The sequence below is a fragment of the Notamacropus eugenii genome, chromosome 2 (assembly GCF_028372415.1).
Source record: "Notamacropus eugenii isolate mMacEug1 chromosome 2, mMacEug1.pri_v2, whole genome shotgun sequence".
Classification (NCBI taxonomy): domain Eukaryota; kingdom Metazoa; phylum Chordata; class Mammalia; order Diprotodontia; family Macropodidae; genus Notamacropus; species Notamacropus eugenii.
Genome location: NC_092873.1, coordinates 85408667 through 85430544, shown reverse-complemented (window position 1 = coordinate 85430544; position 21878 = coordinate 85408667). Strand labels below are relative to the sequence as shown.

General features: G+C 47.7%; 5 protein-coding genes across 9 annotated transcripts; 3 read left to right on the top strand and 2 right to left on the bottom strand.

The window, feature by feature from the left end:
* Nucleotides 1–1133: 1133 nt before the first annotated feature.
* Nucleotides 1134–7408, top strand: CLIC1 (chloride intracellular channel 1). The gene is made up of 6 exons (XM_072637544.1): nucleotides 1134–1456; nucleotides 4229–4338; nucleotides 4594–4719; nucleotides 4881–4987; nucleotides 5486–5667; nucleotides 7018–7408. Exons 1-6 carry the CDS (start codon nucleotides 1418–1420, stop codon nucleotides 7177–7179), a joined length of 726 nt encoding a protein of 241 aa, XP_072493645.1. The 5' UTR covers nucleotides 1134–1417; the 3' UTR covers nucleotides 7180–7408.
* Nucleotides 7409–7834: 426 nt separating this feature from the next.
* DDAH2 (DDAH family member 2, ADMA-independent) lies at nucleotides 7835–11103 on the top strand. Of its 3 annotated transcripts, none has more exons than XM_072637525.1 (7): nucleotides 7835–8092; nucleotides 9039–9386; nucleotides 9517–9616; nucleotides 9732–9805; nucleotides 10074–10193; nucleotides 10444–10593; nucleotides 10803–11103. In XM_072637525.1, the coding sequence occupies exons 2-7, from the start codon at nucleotides 9087–9089 to the stop codon at nucleotides 10917–10919; spliced, it is 861 nt and encodes a 286-aa protein (XP_072493626.1). In that variant the 5' UTR covers nucleotides 7835–8092; nucleotides 9039–9086; the 3' UTR covers nucleotides 10920–11103. The 3 variants fall into 3 exon arrangements, with proteins under 3 accessions (XP_072493626.1, XP_072493627.1, XP_072493629.1); XM_072637526.1 differs by having other exon boundaries at nucleotides 7838–7927; XM_072637528.1 differs by lacking the exon at nucleotides 7835–8092 and adding an exon at nucleotides 8813–8835.
* A 168-nt stretch (nucleotides 11104–11271) lies between these two features.
* On the bottom strand, nucleotides 11272–13624 carry MPIG6B (megakaryocyte and platelet inhibitory receptor G6b). Of its 2 annotated transcripts, none has more exons than XM_072637529.1 (6): nucleotides 13543–13624; nucleotides 13209–13300; nucleotides 12645–13004; nucleotides 12298–12388; nucleotides 11632–11842; nucleotides 11272–11474 (listed from the first exon to the last, which is right to left on the bottom strand). In XM_072637529.1, the coding sequence occupies exons 2-6, from the start codon at nucleotides 13264–13266 to the stop codon at nucleotides 11370–11372; spliced, it is 825 nt and encodes a 274-aa protein (XP_072493630.1). In that variant the 5' UTR covers nucleotides 13267–13300; nucleotides 13543–13624; the 3' UTR covers nucleotides 11272–11369. The 2 variants fall into 2 exon arrangements, with proteins under 2 accessions (XP_072493630.1, XP_072493631.1); XM_072637530.1 differs by having other exon boundaries at nucleotides 13209–13279; nucleotides 13543–13622.
* Nucleotides 12912–16638, top strand: LY6G6C (lymphocyte antigen 6 family member G6C). Of its 2 annotated transcripts, none has more exons than XM_072637560.1 (4): nucleotides 12912–13020; nucleotides 14046–14107; nucleotides 15658–15768; nucleotides 16016–16638. In XM_072637560.1, the coding sequence occupies exons 2-4, from the start codon at nucleotides 14056–14058 to the stop codon at nucleotides 16219–16221; spliced, it is 369 nt and encodes a 122-aa protein (XP_072493661.1). In that variant the 5' UTR covers nucleotides 12912–13020; nucleotides 14046–14055; the 3' UTR covers nucleotides 16222–16638. The 2 variants fall into 2 exon arrangements, with proteins under 2 accessions (XP_072493661.1, XP_072493660.1); XM_072637559.1 differs by lacking the exon at nucleotides 12912–13020 and adding an exon at nucleotides 13915–13933 and having other exon boundaries at nucleotides 16016–16328.
* A 1178-nt stretch (nucleotides 16639–17816) lies between these two features.
* LY6G6D (lymphocyte antigen 6 family member G6D) lies at nucleotides 17817–19045 on the bottom strand. The gene is made up of 3 exons (XM_072637557.1): nucleotides 18911–19045; nucleotides 18639–18776; nucleotides 17817–18124 (listed from the first exon to the last, which is right to left on the bottom strand). The coding sequence occupies exons 1-3, from the start codon at nucleotides 18963–18965 to the stop codon at nucleotides 17901–17903; spliced, it is 417 nt and encodes a 138-aa protein (XP_072493658.1). The 5' UTR covers nucleotides 18966–19045; the 3' UTR covers nucleotides 17817–17900.
* Nucleotides 19046–21878: the final 2833 nt, after the last annotated feature.

Genomic DNA, 21878 nt, shown 5'->3' with positions numbered 1-21878 from the left:
GAAAGGGTGCTAGTGCTCTCCAGGCAGAGGGAGAACAGGGGAAGGACATCTTTAAACCAGAGAGGAAGCCACCAACTGTTAGTTTCTCTCATGGTACATCCTCATTTCTCCTTGCGTTTGAGGTTTCCTCTGCTTCTGCTTCTTCTGACCCTTTCTTTTTCTCCCTGGAGTGAGCCTCTCCACTTAGGAAGTATAGGCTTTGGTTGATGAAAAGAAATAGAATGACAGGGTTAATATTAGGAAAGTAGCAGGAGAGAAGGGAGGTCCAAGATCTGGGGTCCAGGGATGGTAGCAGGGAACACAGGTTCTGAGGAAACACTGTGAAATACTGGATTTCAGGAGGATGAAAACTTAACCATCACCCTCCCACCCCTATCCCTAAGTTCACATTAGTATAGGTTAATGGAAAGAAGTCTCTCTGAAGTTCTTCACTGTTAGTTTTTCTCACTTTGTCTGATTTTTGCTTTAACTCAGTGTGTGATTAGTAAAGCAAACCTCAGGGTTCAGGTACATTTTTATAACTCAAGTAATTATGTGCCCTACCCATTCCATCATCCTTTCTCCCTGGGCAACCAGTCAACATACTGGATCAGTGGTTAGAAGGAATGGACAGGATGAGAGTTCTGAGAGATCTTTCCCCATGGATGGGGATTGGCTCTCCCTCCTGATCCCCTCTACACACAGGACCGATTGTTTCCATCACATTCAGCACACTTGACCTTTCTGCCAGTCTACTCCCCACCCCAGCCCTGTATTTTGTTCTAACTTCTATGACCCAGACTACAATTCCAGTCACCTAGCGAGAAGACAGGTGTAGGGATATGGTGGAGAGACGCTCCCCTTTTGCTTCCTAAGACACCCCTTCCCTGGTTCTCCAAGTCTCCCTAATTCAAGGTGTCAGGTTACACATGTGGAGTAGGGAAAAAATAGGACTTTTCTCCTTTTCAACAATCCCAGAAATGAGACAAGAAGAAAGGGCTCTAGGGTTGAGATCAGAGAAACGAAGGGACTCCAAGTACCTAGTTCCACTCTCTCCTTCCCCTAACCAGGACTCTCTCTGGGAGCTAGATTGCCCAGACTCCCCATTTCCAGGATTCAGGAATCCTCCCCTCTTCTTCTGGGCGGGGTTGGTTGGTGAGTCATCAGCTCTTAGCTCTAGCCTGGGCGGGGGAAAAGGTAGAGGAGGAGCTGGGGGTGAATGGGGGGTGGGGGAGGATCTGGACCAAGCTGGTGTGGCTAAGTGTGTGTGTGTGTATGTATGTGTGTTTGTGTGTATATATATATGTGTCTTGCCTGGTGAGCTAAGAGGGGGAGTCCCAGGACATTTGGGGGAAAAGCTCCACAACCCACCTTCCCTCCAGCCTCGGCCCCTCCCAGTTCCCCCAGCGCCTGCTGCTTCCTGGTCCCAGTTGCAGCCATGGCTGAGGAGCAAGCACAGGTCGAGTTGTTCGTCAAGGTAAGAACACCTTCTATTCTTCACACACATCAAGAAATTCAACTTTGTCCTTTCTCATTCCCTTCAACTCCCCCGCCCCAGGTCCCTTTACTCTCTTTTCCTTCCAATCCCAGTCTGGGCTGACCTCCGGCAGGGAGCCTCAAGGGCTGGGGTTTTTTGAGGGGTGGGGTGGCAAATGGAAAGTGGCACCAGAGCTTGGAGTCTCTCTGACTCTTCAGCAACAGAAGAAAGTTTGTAAAAGTGGAGATTTTCAGATGTGTGAGAAAGGGAAAGCCTGAGAGTGAAAGAGAGTTGAGAAAGCCTGGATGATGGGACATGCAGAACAAATCTGGGTTCCGAGGACAGAGGTGCAATATGGGGTGACAGGGGATTGGGAAGAGGACTTTCAACTGTCTGGGGAAGAATTCCTCCCCTGCCCTCCACAGTCCCCAAAGGTTAGAGATCAGAAAAGATATGAGGGGTTGTGGGGATGGGGCGGTGGGGTGGGAGTGGGCGTGTAAGAGTGAGGCCGGGGGTGGGTAAAAAGTAAGGAAAAAAGTGGTGGCATAAGGGTCATTCTTAGGTAAGGAAGAAGAGGGGGCTCTAGGCTTGGGAAAGGTTGGAGAAAACGAGAATCAGACTGAGTAGAGAAGAGGGATTGATGGGAGATAAGCTTGGGGAGGAGAAAAATCTGGGAGAAACAGAAAGGAGGAATGGGTAACCCACTGAGGCATGACAGCAATTTTGGGAATCAAGGAGTGAAGGGAAAGGAGTGATAAGACTGCTGGAGAATTTAGGGGAATCATCTTGTGAAGGGATTAGGAGGGACTGAGCTATAGGGCAGTAAAAAGAGGGAGAAATAAGGGTGATAGATGAGGAGATCAGAAGGACTTCACTTCCATTTTTCCCCCTTGTGAAATGATCTATTAGAGATTCTTAGAGCTTTAGGAATCTAAGGAAACTTTTCTGCCATAGAGTCCAAGGTTTAGGTATCTAGGTGAGGACTGGACTTTGGGCTATTTCCCTTAGTCATCTATCTCCCTCCTCACTCCCCCCCACCCTCTGTCTCCCCATCCACCCTACGTTGGGTGGGATGTCTTCCCTACTTTCTCTCCTCAGCTTCTCTCTGTCATGTTTCTGTATCCCTTCCTGTCCTGTCTGGTCTTCTCTTTTCTGTTTCCTCTTTTCCTGCAGTTTTAGCTAGACTCTCTTTTCTGCTCCTCTTCCCCACCCCCTCTCATTTTTCAGCCTCCTGTAGGTTACTTATCTCTTCCCTTTTCTTTCCTTTCCTTCTGCTTCTTACATTCCTCTCTTTTCTCCCTCCTTCCACCTTCTCTTCCTCTCTTTGTCTTTGCCTTCCTGCAAACCCCTCCCCCCTTTAGGGTCTGTGACTTGGTTTCTGTTTCTTTCCTCTAATTCACCCCCAAGTGAAGAGTGAAGTGCTGACTTAGGTGTGGTCCTTACCTCCTTACTCTCACACCAGCCTCAGGGGCTATTTTTAGTCCAAGATCTACTTGAAATTACTAAGGAAGAAGCTAGGGACCTAGATGTCCCCTGGCAGGGGAGATCTAGAGACTAAGAGTTCCTATGTGGTGATTGAAAAAAAGAAATGTAGATTTTAGTGAAAGAGAAGAACCATACATAAGTCTTAGGCTACCAGGGCCTCGGAAACTATGCCATTTTCCCTCACCTCCAGGAAGGAAGTGGGCTCAGACCGGAGACATAAAGAAATGAATCACCCTCAGTCAAGTGGAGAGGGGGGGGGTCCCCAGGGGGATGAGGTCACCACTTGCCAATCAGAGGGTGCTGCCCCTTTTGGTGGCCCCTCTACATTCACCCATCCCTGGGCGGAACTGGGAATCCTCCTTCCACGCCCAGCTGCATAGATGGTAGTAAAAGAGTTTTAGAAAGCTCTTAGGCACTGGACACCAAGTTCCAGCTCTCTTTTTCCCATCCCCTGCTTCCTACAGAATTAAGGCTACTAGGCCTACAACCTTCTCCTTATAACACAGTCCTCAACACCTTCCTTTGTATATGGAACCCAGTTCTTATCTTCCAGGTCTTGCTCCTGACCCCCAATAATTCTGACCGTTACCCCTTCCAAGTCCCAAGTTTTATTCAGGAACTAAGTGTTCTCCCTGAAATAGTACTCCTCTACTCCTGGGTCCAGCCTGGCTCCTCCCTGAGAAGTGGTGGAGGGTACTGCTTTGGAGAGTTTGGTGCTGTTAGGATAGGGGATTGTGGAGTCTTTGGACAGAAGGCAATTAAGTTGGGAGAGCAACAAGTGAAGTCTGGGTCACAGATGAAACACAGTATTTATATTGGATAAAAGCAACGTAGGGTGGAAAGACTACTGGTCTCAGTATCAGAAGATATTCTGCAATCAGAAGACTGGGGTTCATCCCAACTCTAGTACTTTCTAGCTCCATGACCTTGGACAGGTCATTTAGCCTCCGTTTCTTTGTCTGTAAAATGAAGGGATTGGACTAAATGATATCTGTGGTTTCTACCAGCTGAAATATTCTGTGATACTAGGAAATGTTCAAAAATGTCACCCTGACATCTGCCTCCCTCCCTCATGACTATCTACCAGAGGTTTTGAGCCTTCGCTATAACATATATAACAACTTATCATAGAATTCCGAAATGCTGAGAACAGACTTTTCTGGCATTAATATTTATCAAGAGTAATATCAAACAGTGTCCCTCACACCCACCTTGCATTGCCCTGCCTTGTACTGGCTCTTATAAAGAAGCCATTTCTGACTTTTGTGGGGGGGGGGTACATTTCAGGCTGGCAGTGATGGTGCCAAGATTGGAAACTGCCCCTTCTCCCAAAGACTTTTCATGGTGCTCTGGCTTAAGGGTGTCACCTTCAACGTCACCACGGTAGACACCAAGAGGTGAGAACCTGCTTCTACCCACTCCTTTCTTTTCTCTTTGTTACTCCTTCTCACCCCACTCCCCCACCCTTTTACTGTGCTGAATTTCTCCCCTGGAGGTTACTTCCTACTACCAAGTCTTCTCTCTTTCCCAGACTTGATCTCCCCATTCCCCTTGCCATTCTCTTTTTTAGCTCCTTCCCCATCCTAAATTTCTGACTTTCTGAAATCCCAAACCCCCTCCCCATTCCCCTGATGCCTGCGTTCCTACTGCAGGAGAACAGAGACAGTACAGAAGCTATGTCCTGGAGGTCAGCTCCCATTTTTGCTGTATGGCACTGAAGTACACACAGACACTAACAAGATTGAAGAGTTTTTGGAGGAGGTGCTGAGTCCCCCTAGGTATGTATGGGTGACCTGGGTTGGGGAAGACCACAAGGATCAGGGGAATGAGAAAAAGAGCAGTAAGAATCTGAAATGTCTGGGATGGGAGCAGCCCACAGGCTGTCGGGTATTACTTAGGACATCTCTTTCTTACTGCCCCATCTCCCACCTGATCTCAGGTATCCCAAGTTGGCAGCTAAGAACCCAGAATCCAATACAGCTGGCCTAGATGTCTTCGCCAAATTTTCTGCCTACATCAAGAATTCAAACCCTGCACTCAATGCCAGTAAGTCTGAAAGGCCAGAGGCCTTGGTCCTGGTAGGAATGTGGGAACTGGGTGGGAAAAATCAGGGACTAGGAAGACCTAGATGCCAGGGAAGAACAGAAGCTGGGAAACAGAAGATAGAAGAAGGAAAAAGATGCTAATAGTTTATAAGTGAGGAAAGCAGTGATTTACATTCTCTCCCTAACCTTGTGTTATAAAATTCCTCTTTTTTATAGCTTCCTGTGTTTCCTTCCATTTTCATTAGTTGAACCCTTTCCATCTCCATGATTGTTTCCCCAGGCTTTCTGGTTCCATTTCTGCTTCTAGTCCACCCCGTGTTTAACGGTTCATTCCATAATTAGTCCTTTGGACCATTAATTGTTTGCTTCATTCTCTGTGCTACTTTCTAGCCTCTTCTGATTAGCAATCCCTCATTTTTTTCTCCTGGTCCACATTCTTTTCTGTCCTGATTTTTTCTGTGAGGTTTTCCCCACCATTTTGGTCCCAATTTTTCAACAGACTTGGAGAAGGGGCTGTTGAAAGCCCTGAAGGTTCTTGACAACTATCTGACATCACCACTTCCCGAGGAGATTGATGAGACAAGTGCAGAAGATGAAGGTGTCTCCCACAGAAAGTTTCTGGATGGTGATGAGCTTACGTTGGCTGATTGTAATCTACTGCCCAAGCTCCATATTGTACAGGTAGGTCGGCAGGGGAAGGAGAAAGTAACTAAGTAGCTACTCTAGTGAACTCTCAACACAACTGTATTCATAATGACTACCATCCCTTATCATGGCTACTCCAGCAGGGTGTCTCCTCAGTGGTGACTTACTTTCCAATATATCTGATAATAGTATACAACCCAGTGTCCCTTAATGTTCATTTCTGGTTTCTGCTCACTTGAGCTGGCTCCCCAGACTTTAGCCCAGAGGTCCTTCGTGTCTATGACACTTTTAAACTGTGTGACCCCAGGCAAGTCTTAATCTCTTTTCTCAAGCTGGTTTTCTCATCTGTAAAATGGGGATAATAGCACTTACAGTGTTGTGAGAATCAAATGAGATAGCATGTAAAGTGCTTTGCAAATCTTTATTTTGGTATTACATTAATATAATTGTTTTCCTTTGCAATCCTTTGTATTTTATGCATTTAAAAGCATTTTTGAAAAGGAGTCCAACCTACTAAAGGGGTCTGTGACATAAAAAAGGTTAAAGATTCCTGTTCTAAGACTGACTATTCAACATACACATTGTGATTACTGTTAAGGATGCCCTGTGGACTACCCTTCTCTCAAACAGATGGGGAATCTCTCTTTCTTCTGGAGACTTCTATCTGGGGTCTAACCTCATTCTTCCCATTGCAGTATCAGTCTGCTCCCCCTGGTGGAAGAAAAAGAATGGTTTATTCCTTTTTATGATAATCTGTAAATGTATTGGTGGCCTTCTTAAAGGAAAAACCCAAACTTGATCAATCAGCACACATATGTTAAGCAGCAACAACTGTTGTATGAAACACGGGGGGTGGAGAGGAGTTGGGGTCTTTTGCTAAAGAACTAGCAATCTCGTTGAGCAAATAGCACATTCACACAAAGAGGTAATAATGTAAGGCATTTTACAAGTACTTAGTGATGGAGAAGTTTAGGGAATAGATCTGTTTTAATAGGGTAGACAAAGATTTGATAGTAAAGTCTTCTTTAACAAGGCCTTCAAAATGAAGGGTAGGACTTAGGAAGAATGGGAGGAAGGGAGAGGAGGGAAGGCATTCAAAGTAGATTAAATTACTTGAGCAAAAGTAGAAGTGAGTGGACTACATTGACATAGATGGAGGGCTTGGGCAAGGGGGCAGTGGAAAATTGAGATGGAGACTGGGGTCAGGTTGTGACTTTTAAGTTTCAGGGCAAAGAGTTTGGAATTTATTCTATAAGAGATATTAAAGGTTTAGAGTCCGTAAGAGATGTCAACATGGCACACAATGGACCTTCACTGTGGCCACCATCATCAGTGCTGAGCACCAAATAATAATGTATTTGCATCTCTCTTCTCTTTCCCCATCAGGTTGTTTGTAAGAAATATCGGGGATTTTCTATCCCAGAGGAGTTTCGAGGGGTGCAAAGATACCTGCGTAATGCTTATGCCAGAGAGGAATTCGCCTCTACCTGTCCAGATGCTGAGGAGATAGAGCTGGCCTATGAGCTAGTAGCCAAAGCCCTGCAGTAGCCATGGACAGAGCTGCTTTCTGCCTTTACCCTGCTACTTCTTTCACAAATGGATTGATAAGGCTTCTCAATGACAGGATGGTCACTGAGTACTGAAGTTTGAAATAAAGTACAGAAAGGCAGGAGAAGTGGTTGGGGCCAGGATGGGGAGGAAAATGAATGTGTTTGTTTTTGTTTGTTTTTGAAAGGGATAGGATGAAACTATTTCAATAATAAAACAGTTAAAATACCGTGATGTCTTCATGTTGGGTGTTGAGATGTTGGAAGCCTGAGTCTGGCAGGAGAGAACAGATGTATTTGAGGTATTGAGGGAACTGAGTGCAGATTCCTGGAGTGAGACTAGGTGTTATTTGTGAGAGATAGGAAGCAGAACCCTAGAGTTCCAGAAGGGTATTTTGAGGTGAAAGCTGGGAGGACCAAAAGTTTGGAGTGGGGTTGAGGGGCAATTTCTCCTCTGTATTTGCTGTATTTTCAGTTGTGTTGGTCGACAAAGTAGGAACTTGAGGAAGCCTGGAATGCAGGATGACTTGTTCCAAATTTTCAAGAATTTGGGGAGAGCTACACGGGGGCAGAAGGAGAAATCCAGGAAGGGAAGGGGTGTGGCTATGGGCTGGATCGAAGGAAGCCCCAGAGGAGTGGGTGTGGTCTAGAGGGGCGGTGGGGGCGTGGCCTCCCGGAGTCCAGCCCGTACCCGAACAGACAATGCCCCGAAGCCGCCAGTCCGCCGCGCCCCCACCCCTCAGCTCCCTGTGAGCCTATCTGCTTGTCCGGGGACCCTCACTCCATTTCTGGGCCCCAGACCCTCCCAAGGCCTACAGATTCGAATTCCCCTCCCCGTACTCCTTGCACCCGGGGGGGAGGGGACCCCCGAACCCTGATCGGAAAGGGGAAGGGGCGGGGTGAGGCAGCCAGCGGTGAGTGATCTGACGCTAGCGGAGCAGGGGCTGGGGTTGGGGGGCAAATGCAGACTGCTTGCGATCTTGAGGAAAGCAGTGGTCCTGGGGCGGGGGGCGGATATCTGGGGTCCTGAGGGGAATGAGCAGTAGAGGAGTCTAACGCCAGGGACCCTAAAGTAAGCCGGGTGGGGAGGCCGAATGTCTGAATTCCCAGGACTGGGAAGGTAGGATTCTGTAGAGAAAATTTGTTGGGGGTCGCGATCAAGGGGAGTACTAAATTTCGTTGTCTAAAACTGCTCCCCACCACGCACCCTTCCTCCGCCCCTTCTAGTTCCACTCCGGACCTCTCCCAGTCCCGTGGGACTCGGTCAGATTTATACTGGGTCCACTAAGGGCTGCATGACCTGCCCTCGGGATAGAAGGTTAACTCCGTAGTCTCCAATCTCCTTTCCTTCCTCTAGACCTCGCTTCTCTTAAGGATCTTGGCATCCTACTCATCCGCCTTTCCCCTCCCCTTTTTCCTCACACAACCCATACTTCCCCTCAGAGTCCCAAGCATCTGCCCGCGGAGTCCCCCATCATCTACGAATAACGGAGGGTTAAGAGGGTGGACCCGTCTCATATTTAGGGAGTGAGCGCATCCTAGCGGTGACCAGGAGGGGAGAGGCTAATGGAGAGGGGTAGGGGTGGGGAAGGTGGGGGGAACCGGACAGGAACCGCAGTTGAGAGTATTGGTTCGGGGCCGCTTTAAGAAACAACAGGTGTTGGTTTGTTATTGGGGTTTTGGGGGGGGGGGGTTTGAGAGGAGGAGTCCCAGTTTTCTTCCCAGTGCAATCTCTGTCAGATTCAGAGTGGAATTAAGATGACAGATGGAAAACCAGGAGGGGGTGGCAGGAGACCCGGGTATCCTTAAACCCCTGCCCTTCCCTGTCTGTCTCAACTGCTTGTCTCTCCCTTCTGGCAGGTGAAGTGAAAGAAAAACGAATAAAGAAAGCAAGAGTGTGTAGCAGGGATGGGGACCCCAGGGGAGGGGCTGGGCCGCTGTTCCCATGCCCTGATCCGGGGGGTCCCAGAAAGTCTGGGTAAAGAGGGGGAAGGAGTGGCAGTTGGTCTCCCACCTCTGGACTTGGCAAAAGCACAACGAGAACACGGGGTGCTGGGAGGGAAACTGAGGCAGCGCCTGGGACTTCAGCTATTGGAATTGCCCCCTGAGGAGCAACTGCCGCTTGGACCCCTGCTAGGAGACACAGCTGTGGTGCATGGGGATACAGCCCTCATCACTCGACCCTGGAGTCCTGCCAGGCGACCAGAAGTGAGTGCAGAAGAGGGAGAGTGCATGGGAAAAGGGGAACAGAGTTGAGGTCTAGAGTTTTTAGGAGAGCAGGGTTGGGGTAGCAGAACACCAGTATCTTAAAACTGCAGTTCTCTTCCCCTGCTCCTAGGTTGATGGGGTCAGAAGAGCCCTACAGGATCTGGGCCTTCGGATTGTGGAGATTAAAGATGAGAATGCCACACTGGATGGGACAGATGTACTGTTCACAGGTGGGGCCTGAGGGGATCCAGGAGAGGAAGGATGGTATGCTTGAGTGCTCTGGGGAGCAAGTTTTGGGGAGAAGGGGCTAGGAGACAGATTTCTCTTTTGAACTCTTCCTTCCAGGCCGTGAATTTTTCGTGGGCCTCTCTAAGTGGACCAACCATCGAGGAGCTGAAATTGTTGCTGACACATTCAGGGTGAGGGGAACTGACTAGTCCCTAAGCAAAGACCTCAGGGAGTTGTGGGTCAAGGGTCCCCAAACTGGAGAGCTGGGAGTAGTGGGTGATTCCTGGAGTGGAAGGACCGAATGTCTCGAGAAGAGGTAAGACTAGAGAAGGAGTGGAGTCGGGAGGAGCTGTGGGTAAGACCAAGGGGAACAGGTGTTGCTCTCTAGGATTCCGGGGAGGACTCCTGGTATTGTCCTGCCTTTCTAACACGTATTTCCATCCCTATCCATCTTCCCAGGACTTTGCTGTCTCCACCGTGCCTGTCTCGGGCCCCTCCCATTTGCGGGGGCTCTGCGGGATGGGAGGGCCACGCACTGTAGTCGCTGGCAGCAGCGAAGCGGCCCAGAAAGCTGTGAGGGTGAGGAGGAGGGACCGGGGTGCAACAGGTGGGCGGTATTTGAGTGTTATGGGGAGGAGCCTATTTAATGAGTGTTAGATACCGGGATGGACGTGGGGGGGGGGCGGTGCTGGGAGAAATATGAAATTGCTGAAAATACCGAAGCTTAGTTTAACCCCGACCTTCTGTTCCTTGGGCATTGTAGGGGCCAGAAAGCCCGGTAATTTGGGGACCAGATTTGAAATCCTTTCTTTTTCCTTCTGCCCTCTAGGCTATGGCAGCGCTGACCGATCATCCCTACGCCTCTCTGACTCTCCCAGATGATGCGGCAGCAGACTGCTTGTTTCTGCGGCCAGGGCTCCCTGGGGCTTCCCCTTTCTTGCTGCACCGTGGGGGTGGAGACTTGCCCAACAGCCAGGAGGTGAGAAGGTGGCATTCCTTCAAAAGCCCGAAAGGAAGGGAGAATTGTTGGGGGGTGAGGAAGGGGGTAAGCAGAAATAGGACACAAAGCCTTGAAGGAGAGGGACGGGATTTCTGGAATCGCTGAGCAGTGCAGGGAGGGAGCTTGGGGATTGGGGTGTGGGGGAGAAATGGGCGGGGCTTATAATTAACTCCACCTCTTTCTTCTAGGTACTGCAGAAACTGCCTGATGTGACTCTTGTACCTGTGTCCTGCTCTGAGCTGGAGAAGGCTGGGGCTGGGCTCAGTTCCCTTTGCCTTGTCCTCAGTACCCGCCCCCACAGCTGAGATCCCCAAATGTGGGAGCAGGAAAGTAGGAGGACTAGAAAGGGGACGATTAGCTTATCCGTAGGATGATGCGTAGGAGAAGCTAGCTATGGGGTAGAGGAACCAGGGTTTGGGGTGGGGCGGCATGGGTAGGGGGAACAGATCATCTTCCTGAGAATAAATGAAACTAACCTTTTAGGCTTCACTGTGTGTTAGCGTCTGATTAGGGGTGATGCAGGGGTGTGTGGCACAATGTGGGGAGGGGATGGAGTGACCCTAGGAGGGCCTATAATTTTGGGGAAGGGTGGAGTTTAGAATTCAGGTCTATGTTTGAGAGCTGTACGGAGCAGGAAGTGTCCAAGGCACAGAAGGGTTCAGGATTAGCTTCTGATGATTTTTTGGGAATCAGAAAGTGGCAGATGGGAGGGAAAGTCGGAAGTACCACATTGTATGTGTTGGGATGACGTCTTCTCAAACTACTACCGCATAAATGGTGGCAGCATCCTTAGGGACGGTGGTGTGAACCCATCTAGGGTTTCTGAGGGAAATGTGGTCCAGATCAGCGTAGAGAAGGCTCTGGAAAAAATGGGAAAAGAGGACAGGATGTAGAATAGGGATCCCATCTAGTCTGGGACTACCGTTCCTTTGGGGACCTCAGCAATGTGCCCTTTTCATGCACACTTCCTTTCATCCACTTATTTTCCCCCAGCTCACACCTTCATCCAATCCTTACCCTTTCTACATCCGAGTCCCCTCTTTCCCGAGGCTCCTCTTTCGATTGATTCTGGATCTCGGTGTTCACAGGTGGAGCTTTTATGGGAGGGGATGGGGGCAGAGCTGAGGGATGGGGAGAGGGGATATGCCCAGTCATAGACTGGAGGTGGGGAGAGGAGCAATTCTCACCGAATCCTGGGACCGTTCTGACAGGCCTGGAAAGGGGTAGCCTAGAAAGGAATAGGGAAGGGAAATTCGGGACTCTGCTCAACCTTTTTTTTACTCTTATCTTTAGCCAACTCATGCCCCAGTCATCTCTTTAAATTCCTCGCTCAAAATCGAAAAATGCAGGCTCCTGCTACCCAACCTGTCACTTCCTCCAACCCACAGTCTTTTCCATGCCTAGCACATAGTAGGCATTTAAATGTCTTTTGCTTGGTTGGTTAGAGCTCACCCCTTGACCCTTCTTCTCCATCCCCAGCCAGGCTTTAGCCTGTGGCGCACAGTCCTAACACTCTCAAATTTTGACATCTCCCCTTTTCTCCACACCCCACTCCAGCTTCCTCAGAAATCAGTTCCACTCTCACACTGGGATAATTCCAACCCTCAGTTTTTGAGCTCTTCACCTTAGGTCCTACCCCTTGCCCCTCTTTTCTTCCTCCACCTTCTAGTTCTTGGCACTTACCGACGAAGTCTCCAAGCCATCCCCAGGCCCGCCAGCCCTAAAGCCAACCCGATGCCCAGCAGAGGGTACAGGAACACAGGATAGGAGGATCCTAAAGAGGGGAGCAGAATCGAAAGGGGATATTCAGAGTTCCCCTTTTAGGAACCCTTCTTTAATTACCAACCAATACACATCCCGACAACCTCCATCTCCATCCATTCATTCGATCAATTATTATGTGCCTGAACCTGTGCCAGGCTCAGGGGATACAAACACAAAGAAAACCGAAATAACTATTTTCTCCCTTTGGAGAGTTTCAGATCGTTCTCCCAACAAACTGTAGTATAGTCACCCTTTCCCCAACTCACCCGAAGTGGAGCTGGGAGTTCGGCAAGCAGCCAAGTCCCCGAGCACTTTGAGCGTGCTACGACTCTCATAGTTCTGGCGGCCTCCTATTCCGGTACAGAAGAAGGTCCCGGAGTCTCCTTGAGCCAGGAGCAGCTCCAGATTCTGGATTCCATTGGGGTCCACCGCACGCAGGCGGCCAGCAAAAGGCGATGTGGAGGCTGGGGTGGGATTTCCTGGGGCGGAGGCCCAGAAGACAGGGCGGCGGCCCCGATGCAAGCCCACACAGGCAGGGAAGCTAGGAGCCCAAGCCCAGCGGGTCGCGCGGGAGACCCCAGTGCAAGAGATATTCACTCGATCTCCTGGGCGTCCCTCCAAAAGAACTGCGGAAGAGTTGAGGTGAGGGTGGGATTCTGAGTCCCTCCTTCTACCATCAACCTTTCTCCCGAAACCTCGTTTTCCTTGAGGACCCAGGCATCCCCTCCCTCATTCTTGGATTGTTCCTGGGATTCAGGGGATGACCCTACCCCCTCCAGTCTTTGTTTCTCCTCCCTGATTCCCCCCTTTTTTACCCCACCCCCGCTCACCCCCCAAGTTCCCTCCAGTCCCTGAGAGCAGCAGCAAAAGTCCCAGGGCTGGGACCATGGTCAGGCATCTTCTGGGGACAGAAATGGGGGAGCTGAGTCAGCAAGAGAGACCAGAGGGAAGTTGGTTAGAGAGAGGGAGCAGATGCTAGGTTGGGGGCACAGATAAGGGGACTGGGCGGGGATTGAGCCTCCTGGACACCAAATCCCAAAGGAAGTTTTGGTGGCCTAACATCCATCCCTCAGGTTTAGCCCTCAATGCTGCCTTTCCAACTCTCCCTCCAGATCCTAGGCCTAAAGTTTCCCACACGGGGAACATTAGGGCAGAGAGCCACACCAGGACTGGAGAGAACCACCAGGAGCTGGGGGGGGTCTGGCACTCCTCTCCCAAGAGGAGGAGGAGCTGGGGCTGGACTGTTTTCACTCCTCCACCTGTTAGCCGCACCCTGTTGGATGTTGTTCCAAAGCCTTTACTGCCCCAGGAACTATGACATCACAATGAGTTTTGGTGATGTCACAATCCCCCTCTCTGTTTGTTTCTCTTGGGAAGGTAAAAGGATTTTTTTTGGGGGGGGGGGGGGAGCAAGCTATCCTGAACTATAGATGCCTTTTATCCACTAATGGGAACCAAGAATCATTTTTGGGGGGAGAGGGGCTTCCTCAGTCTTCAACTTTCCTTTCTCCACCCTATACTCTCTGTCCCCAATCAGATGAAACTGAGAAAGGAGGTGCTGCCTGGGTCAGAAGGGGAGGGGCTTTTATTGCTATAAATCCCAAATATCTTCCTCCCTTCAAAGAGTTGGATCCTTGGAAATCTTTATCTCCTTCTGTCAACTCCAGGAACCAGACCATGAATGCCTTCTTGCTTCTCAGCCTCTCAGCGTTGGTCTGCTGGGCTTCAGGTGAGCTCCTTAGGGAATCCAGGTGTTCAGTTGGCTTCTGCCTTCAATCCCCAGCTGCTGCTTAGGGATCTAGGTATTGAGCTTCTTGGGCTCCTGATTTCCATCCCCTTCCCCAGCACTCTTCTCAGGGGATCTAGGCCCCCAAAAGCCCTTTGCTCATCTGACCAACCTCCAGTACACATCCCCCTCAGAGACTTAGATATCTTTTATTTTAGTTCCCTGGTGTTCTCATGCCTCTTCCTCCCTGCCCCAGTTCTCATTCTTCAAGGGCTAAGTTCTTTGTGCCTTCTTTATGCTAGTTCTCTTAGCATTTTATCTCTTTTCTGCTCTCCATTCTTCCCCTTTTCCTGAACCAGCACCCACTTTTTTTAGGGTCAAGAGGCATAGTTCTCCTACTCCTTGCTCTTTCGTGTAACCCCTGCTTCCCTTAGGAACCCACCCCTGCACCTTTTTCAAAGTCTAGTTTTGGACTTGGGGCAACTCCATCTCCACAATGGGGACCTTTGAAATGACTCAGCTTCTGAGTCACCTGCAAAAGAATCCCTAGGAATCCCTTTGGGAGACATCACTGTAGTTGCTGTGGAGGGGATACCTTAGTCAAATCATTCTATGGGTGGGGCATTTTGTTTGGATGGGAGAAAGAATAGGTTTCCATTTAGTCAGCCTCTCCAAAGATTAGACTCTCAGTACCCAAAGTCAGGTGATTTGCCATCACAAGCCTTGAATTAGCCGAGAATGAGAGCTTGGGCAGAAATTTCTGATTTCACTCTCTTCCATTTCTGGGATGTTCTGTGGGACTGTTTAGGGTGATTCTTTCTCTTCAAGCAATTCTCTTCTTCAGATTGTAGGGTAGGATGAGGACTATTGTAGAGATTCAGGACGAGGAATTTGAAGTTAAACTGTTCTCGCCTTTACTCTCGGCAACTCCAGGACATAGTTTCCTTGACTGTCCCCAGAGGACAATTATTCTCCAGACCCAACTTATGAGTCCATTTTCCATAATAATCTTTCTTATTTTTCCTTTATGGTATCCCACATTTCAATTCTTCCTTACCTCCTTCTCTCTCCTTACTCCAATTTGTATTCTTCCATTTTCTTCTCGTATTGACTCTTGTCCAATCCCAACCTCCCCTGTCTTCTCCCATGGTTTCTTCCTATTTTGTTCCCCCACCCCTTTTCATTTTCAAGGTTTTTTTCTTCTAGTCCCATTTTCTCTGATGAAAACTCTTCATTCTTTCTTTCCCTCCCTTGGTCTTTCTTGTTTTTCGTTGGCAGTACTGCCTCCCTTATGACTCAGCCAATAGGAAGGTGTGGAGAGGGGACAGATGTTAACAAGGATGAGGTGTAGATCTTTTCAAAATCAACAGCCCCACCCCACACCCGTGTGGAATACTTTCCAAATGTCTTTTGTAAGCTTCATTGGAGGCGGCAGAAAGAGTTTACTGTAGGTAAATTTGTAGGTGGTTTGCCTTATTTTAACTTCCCATTGCCCTCAGGAACTTGAGTTTGGTTTCCCAACCAGAGCCTATCTTACTCTCTTATCTTCCCAGCTGACATTCGCTGTCACTCCTGCAACAAGTTTCCTGTGGTTGGCTGTGTGGATAGAAAATCCTGTCTTCTGGATCAAGGACATCAGTGTTTGAGCACAGATGTCTACTTAGGTAAAAAGGACTCATTTTAGGGGGGAAAGGGAGTAGAGGTAGAACTGGAAGGTAAAGGGGAAGGGAAAAGGCTGAGATTGGTGCTGATACCAGACTCAGGTAGGTAACAGAAAATTAGATAGGAACAAGAAGGACAGAGCAGGAAAGAGAGAGAGGAAAAAGCAGAGAGATGGAAAGTGAAAGATTGAGTTAGAGAGGATGAGGAAGAGTCCCTTCTGGCTGATTCTCTGTGTCCTTCTCTCTTCAGGTAAGATGTGGCTTTACTCCAAATATCGGTGTGGTTCGGCTACGGAACCCTGCATACCCGGCATCAACAGGACCAATGAGTTAACCTACAATACCACTTGCTGCAGAAGAGACTCCTGCAATAGCTTTGCCCCCCGACCTTCTCCAGTCCTGAGCCTCAGCCTGCTCACCCCTTTTGCTGGCCTTGGTTTCTGGCTTCTACACTGAAACTCATTAGAGTCTGTTTAGCCCCAGATTCCACCCTCATATCTTCTCACTTCATTCTGTTCTTTAGCCCCTTAGTGTCCTGGTTCCCCGTATTCTGGTATTGTAGAAATAGCACTGCATTTGGAGTTAGAAGTCCTGGCTCTCTACTACTTACCATTGGTGTGATCTTGGACCTTTGACTCTCAGGGTCTCAGTTTCCTCTGTAAAAGTGAGAGGGCAGGACTAGGTAATTTCTAAGGTCTTCCCATCTTTAAATGCTATGATACATGTAGTTCCATTAATGACCTTTCTCTGGACTTTTTCCTCCCCGCTCCCTCCCATTCTCAGTTTTCTTCCAATCATTTCCTGTGGTCAGGGAACTGTAGAATGTTAGAGGTGTAAATGGATCTTAGGGATTCTCATGAATCAATGAATTCAGTCCATTGTTTTTTTCTACTATGCTAGCATCTCCTTGCCCTATTTCCCACAATTGCCCCTCTCCAATTCCTTCACCTCCCTTCCTGGTTATCCCCTGCCTCCCTTCACCTACCCAAGTCTCTTCCCCACTAAAGTTTTTCCAGCAGGGAGACTGAAGTCTGAACCTGAAGTAGAAGTTCTTATACAGTCCAAAATATAGATTCCAGGTGGGATGTGATGGTCCTTCTCTGTAGGGTCTGATTCCCTGAACCCTGGTAAGAGATCCCACTCCTTTAATTTCACTCGTGCCTATCCCCTTTGGAATAAATGTCTGTTTTCCAAAGAATTCTGTGCTTTCTTGTCCACAGATTCAGGTGTTCCCTCCCTTAAGCTCTGGTATTCCCCCGCCCCCATCCTCATACCTAGGACTCATGATCCCTTGAGGCACCCAAGTTGTTTATCCCTGAAGCTCCCTCAGGGAATTTCTCTGTTTAAGGTGGGGAAAGGAGGAGCTGGACCAACCAGTTTTTCTGGACTATTTGTTCCTACTTTTGCCTGGAGAATTGGCACAGAGGACCTAATGTTTGGGGGAACATGTTGTACACACTATATAGGGACCACACCCCTGGAGAACTTCCACCCAGAGCTACAGGTAGGCTTGAGACTTCAGCTGGGTGAGAAGGATCGGAATGAAGTAGGGACAATTCCCCACTATCCCTTAGGATTCCAGTAGCTTTCCCCAGTACTACTATGGTTTTCTTTACCTTTGAGATTTTGGCTCAGTTATATAGGGGAATGTCTCAGGTCTGGGAAATAAATATTTCTAAATAGATGCCCCCCTCTGTCTCCTGTCTCCTCAGTTCCAAACAACTCTATCTTATTTGTTAAGGTGTGTATGGGGGGTGGGGGGAGGTAGGAAGACACACAGAGAGATAGCTCTAGGGAGGCCTGGTCACCCTCACTGAGTGCTCAAGAGTCTGTCCCACCACCCACATACCTTGTTTCAGAGAATCTGATTGTTTTGGAAGATTTTCCCCAACAACAGCACCTAGCAGGCACTCCAGCTACTCTCATCATCAATTAGGATCTCTGACTGTTGAGATCTGATCAATTCCTGAGGCTCCCAAGCCCTATTTCCATTTTTCTCCCTTACATTCCTCCCCCCACCTCCATCACACCATGTGAATTTTCTGCTCAGCTGTAAATCAGTCAGTAGAGTTTAATAGGCATTGGAGGAGGGTATCAGAGCCCTACTCACTCTCTGTGCCCATACAGAAATGTCTTTACCCTCCCCATAGTCCTGGAAGGATCCAAGCCAGTGTGATGACCACCAGAGTAGCCAAGGTAATGCTAGGAACCATAGTAGTTGCAGCACCATTGCAGAGGTCACCATGGCAACAGCTAGTGTGAGTGATATAGAACACACCACCCACCAACTCTGTTTCCTCCTGCTCACAGCGATGGGCAGCCACACAGGTAGGGTGGTGATGGATCAGGTTGATTGTGGCTGTAGGAGAGAACAAGTACCGTCTGAAGTTGAGAGTTTTACTTTGGGAAGAAAGAAGATAGTAAGAAAACCTGGTTCCAGACTATTTTTCTTTTTTAACAAGTGGTTACAGGTGGAATAATTGGTGGAATAATACTTGGGATAATTTTAAGGGTAGCATGAAAGTCCCATTATATCTCACCCCCAAATGTTTGCCTTACTTGCTATCTTATGCCTAAAAATCCCACATTAAACTATTAAATCATTTAGCTTAAGGATTTGCTTCTATTAAAATTTGAACATTCCCCCTCTTTACTCCCTCCCTCCCCTCACCCTTATCTCTTGGGAAGAATTGAATTCTAACAGAAGTTTAAATAAATGTATCACATCCTTTCCTTTTTGAAGGGAAGGAAAAGGGAATGAGGGCTTGGAGAAGGAGCATATGTATGCTTAGATCTTCAAGGGAAGATGAATGATCAGGAATTGGGTTCCTTCTCCAGAGGAGTGGGAAGAGGAAATAGAATGCCAGACTCACGGTTCCCTGGGAACTTGACCTGCTCCTCTTGGTTGAGTCTCTGCTCCAGGAATCCACAGCGCTCGCCCTCCCCACATGTCCTTACAATTTCAGAGCAGGGACCATTTGGATTACAGTCATAACATCGCATTCGATTACCTGATCCAAAGACAGAAAAAAGATGAGCTGGAAGACCATATACCTGGGTCCCTGGGAAAACAGGAGGGATGGGGAGATAGGAAGAGATAGAGTAGGGGGCTGGGAAAGCCAGACAGTTGGGTCTCTCCCCTCACCCAGGGTCTTCCCCAATAGGGTACATAGTAGGATCCAGAGGATTTCAGAATTCATGATGTTAGTTTTCCTCTAGTCTCTCTCTCTTCCTCCCTCTCACCCCCTCATACCAAAGCAGCTGGCTTATATCTCCCTGGTGCTGGGCTTTATGGGGCAATAAAAAAAGACAGAGTCATGCCTCACCTCACCACGCCAGGGGGCCTCAGGTGGGGCTTGGGTGGGGCCTCTAATCACTGGAGGAGATCCTAGCATCTTCTAAAGCCCCTATGACACCTTCCCCCAATCCTTTCCAGACAGCCTTTTGTCTCTCAGAGGTCTCAATTTTCCCTCACCCACATCCCTCTTTTGTCAGAAAGTCTTGTCCCTTCCCTAGTTCTCCATTTTTAAAGATAAAACATACTTACTATGTGCCAGGCAGTTTAGTATATGCTGCCTTCCCTATCTCTTGATGAACAATGGCACCTCCCCATTCAATTCCAATACAACTTTAAGTTGAGATCTCATTGTCCCTTGACCAGGTCTCTTAGACCTTCCATAATCTGTATCCCTCTTCTAATTATCTCCACAAGCTCCATCTTTTCCAAATGAAGCAAAACAATGATTTAACTCTTTCATAGTAATAAAACTAGGAGAGGTTAATTACAGATTTGGAACATAGAAGCTCCAATGAATTAAAGGGAACTGAGGCTGGGTGGGGTCATTCCCCTACCCCACACTCTGATGGTCTTCCCAAAGGTTCCCACATTTCTCACACATATTTTGAGATTAAGGCAACTTAGGTGACATCTCAGTTTCAGGTGGGGAAAAAGATTAACAGAGATACCATTACATTAAGAGAGGGAGGGACAAAGAGTAGAGAAGAGGTAGAAGAAAGTGTAAAGATAAAAGGAATAAAATGAGAAGGGAAAAAAATAGATAGGATAAAGAAGAGACAAGAATAAGGATAGAAAAAAATAAGAGAAATAGAAGGAGGAAAGGAAAAAGAAAATTAAGAGATCACAAAGGGAAGAGCAAGAAGAAAAGGGAAGGGGAAAGTAAAAGAAGGATAAAGAAAAGGAGGGAGAACAAAAGGAAAGGGAAAATAAGAGAAATAATGAAGAAAGAAGAGAGAGAAGAAAGAAAAAGAGAGAAAAAGGAAAATTAGAGATAAGGAAAAAGAAAAGGGTAGGAAGAGATGAGAAAAATGGTGAGGGGAAGAAATGATAGGAAAGAAAGGAAAAATGAAAGAGAAGTAAGATGGGAAAGAAAGAAACGTGAAATAAAAAAGTAATGAGAAAGTAAAGGAAAGAAGAAAGAGGGAGAGAAGAGAGAAAAAAACAGAATGAGAAAGACAAAAAGAAGGAAAATAGAGGTGAAAATGCCAGATTTAAACTGAGACAGAAAAATACTTAGACAGATATAAGATGGACAGATAAAGAGAGGAGAGAATAGCATCACTGGAGTAAAGGACTAGAGGATAGAGGAATATAGAAAGTAATCAGTATAGAGGAAGGGAGAAGGGCTGCCCAGATTATGGGAACAGAGATGTGGGAAACACTAAGCTCTTTCTTTCCCAAATTCTCTGACAGGGCTAGTCTGACTGTGCCTCCCAATGCAAACCAATGACTTCCCAAGATTTGAGGATCCCAGGCTATATGACATATGAGTATCAGAGGCAGCTAGGTGGTCCAGTGGATAGAGCACCAGTGCAGGAGTCAGGAGGACCTGAGTTCAAATGTCACCTCAGACATTTGACACTCACTAGCTGAGTGACCTTGGGCAAGTCACAACCCCAACTCCCTCATCTTGGGTCATCTCCAGTCATCCTGATAAATATCTGGTCATTGGATTCAGATAGCTCTGGAGGAGAAGTGAGGCTGGTGACCTGCACAGCCCACCCTCACTCAAAACAAAGTCAAGTGCAAGTCATGTCATCGTTTCTCTGATGGCATGGTCTTCAGAAACGAAGGACAAACACACACATCAGACTCATGGATTTCTTATTCTGATCTCTGCATTTCCCTCGCTTCTTTTCCAATTTCTTATATCCAATTTCCTTTCCTTTTGGTGGTAGCTGCCAAATTTTGCTTGATCTTGACTGTGACTTTTCATTTACTTGAAATCTTTTAGAATGACTGCATTTTTTTCTTTGACTTCAAAGTTTTTGGTTTTGGCTATGATATTCATTGGAATTTTCAGTTTAAGGTTTCTTTCAGGAGGTGAGTGGTAGATTCTTGAATTTTCACTTTGCCCTGAAGTTTCATTCATGATTGCTTGATGTATAGTACCAGACTTTTTTTATGGATGATGGTGAATTGTGGCTTTCAAGGAAGTTCAATATTTTATGGGTTTTTCACTGAACTCTTTTTGGCATCACTGGATCAGTTGTTTTTGATTTGTGGTACTTTATCTTTTCTTCAATTTTTTTTTTTTTGGTCTTTGGATTTTGTTCTACTTAAAATGCGGAGCTTGGATTAAATGATCTCTAAGGTCCTAACTTTGTTAAATCCTTTGATCTTTTCATCTCTCTCTATAGTACACCTTCTGTTTCTGTTTCTTTCCCCTCAGTGTCTGTCTCTTTCTTTCTACATCTTTGTTGTGCTGTCTCTCCCACCCCCATCCCCTCTGACTGTCCTGTGTTGTCTGAGACCTGCTCTCCCAAGTGGACTTTTTATCCCACCTGCCCAATGGCTCCACTGTTACACTTGCAGCTTTACTCAGGTTTTGCAGAAGTCTTCATAGGCAGCTGAACTTTCCCAGCCCCACCCCCTGGGTCTCCCTCTGCCCTCATTCCACCTTTTTGTCTTTTAGTTTTGACCCACACTCCCTTTCTGTTTCCAGAGATGGAGATGTGGGGCTACTTTCCCAGGCTACATACTATTTATTGGGAGGGAAGCTTCTGGCCCCAGGGCTGTATGTATGGCTGATGCTACCAAGGACCAGAACCTTGGTAAACTGCAGCCTCCTCAATCTGAGCTTCACTGACCCTAT

Coding starts and splice junctions, on each gene's coding strand:
- LY6G6D (XM_072637557.1), bottom strand. CDS start 18,965: ATGAATTCTGAAATCCTCTGGATCCTACTATGTACCCTATTGGGGAAG. Junction 18,777..18,910: donor CCTATTGGGGAAGACCCTGG/GTGAGGGGAGAG, acceptor TCTTTGGATCAG/GTAATCGAATGCGATGTTAT. Junction 18,125..18,638: donor GGTCAAGTTCCCAGGGAACC/GTGAGTCTGGCA, acceptor TCTCTCCTACAG/CCACAATCAACCTGATCCAT.
- MPIG6B (XM_072637529.1), bottom strand. CDS start 13,266: ATGGTCCCAGCCCTGGGACTTTTGCTGCTGCTCTCAGGGACTGGAGGG. Junction 11,843..12,297: donor ATGGCTTGGAGACTTCGTCG/GTAAGTGCCAAG, acceptor ATTCCTTTCTAG/GCTACCCCTTTCCAGGCCTG. Junction 11,475..11,631: donor GGGACTCGGATGTAGAAAGG/GTAAGGATTGGA, acceptor CATTTTTTCCAG/AGCCTTCTCTACGCTGATCT.
- LY6G6C (XM_072637560.1), top strand. CDS start 14,056: ATGAATGCCTTCTTGCTTCTCAGCCTCTCAGCGTTGGTCTGCTGGGCT. Junction 14,108..15,657: donor GTTGGTCTGCTGGGCTTCAG/GTGAGCTCCTTA, acceptor TTATCTTCCCAG/CTGACATTCGCTGTCACTCC. Junction 15,769..16,015: donor GAGCACAGATGTCTACTTAG/GTAAAAAGGACT, acceptor TTCTCTCTTCAG/GTAAGATGTGGCTTTACTCC.
- DDAH2 (XM_072637525.1), top strand. CDS start 9,087: ATGGGGACCCCAGGGGAGGGGCTGGGCCGCTGTTCCCATGCCCTGATC. Junction 10,194..10,443: donor CGGCCCAGAAAGCTGTGAGG/GTGAGGAGGAGG, acceptor TCTGCCCTCTAG/GCTATGGCAGCGCTGACCGA. Junction 10,594..10,802: donor ACTTGCCCAACAGCCAGGAG/GTGAGAAGGTGG, acceptor TCTTTCTTCTAG/GTACTGCAGAAACTGCCTGA.
- CLIC1 (XM_072637544.1), top strand. CDS start 1,418: ATGGCTGAGGAGCAAGCACAGGTCGAGTTGTTCGTCAAG. Junction 1,457..4,228: donor AGGTCGAGTTGTTCGTCAAG/GTAAGAACACCT, acceptor GGTACATTTCAG/GCTGGCAGTGATGGTGCCAA. Junction 5,668..7,017: donor CCAAGCTCCATATTGTACAG/GTAGGTCGGCAG, acceptor TTTCCCCATCAG/GTTGTTTGTAAGAAATATCG.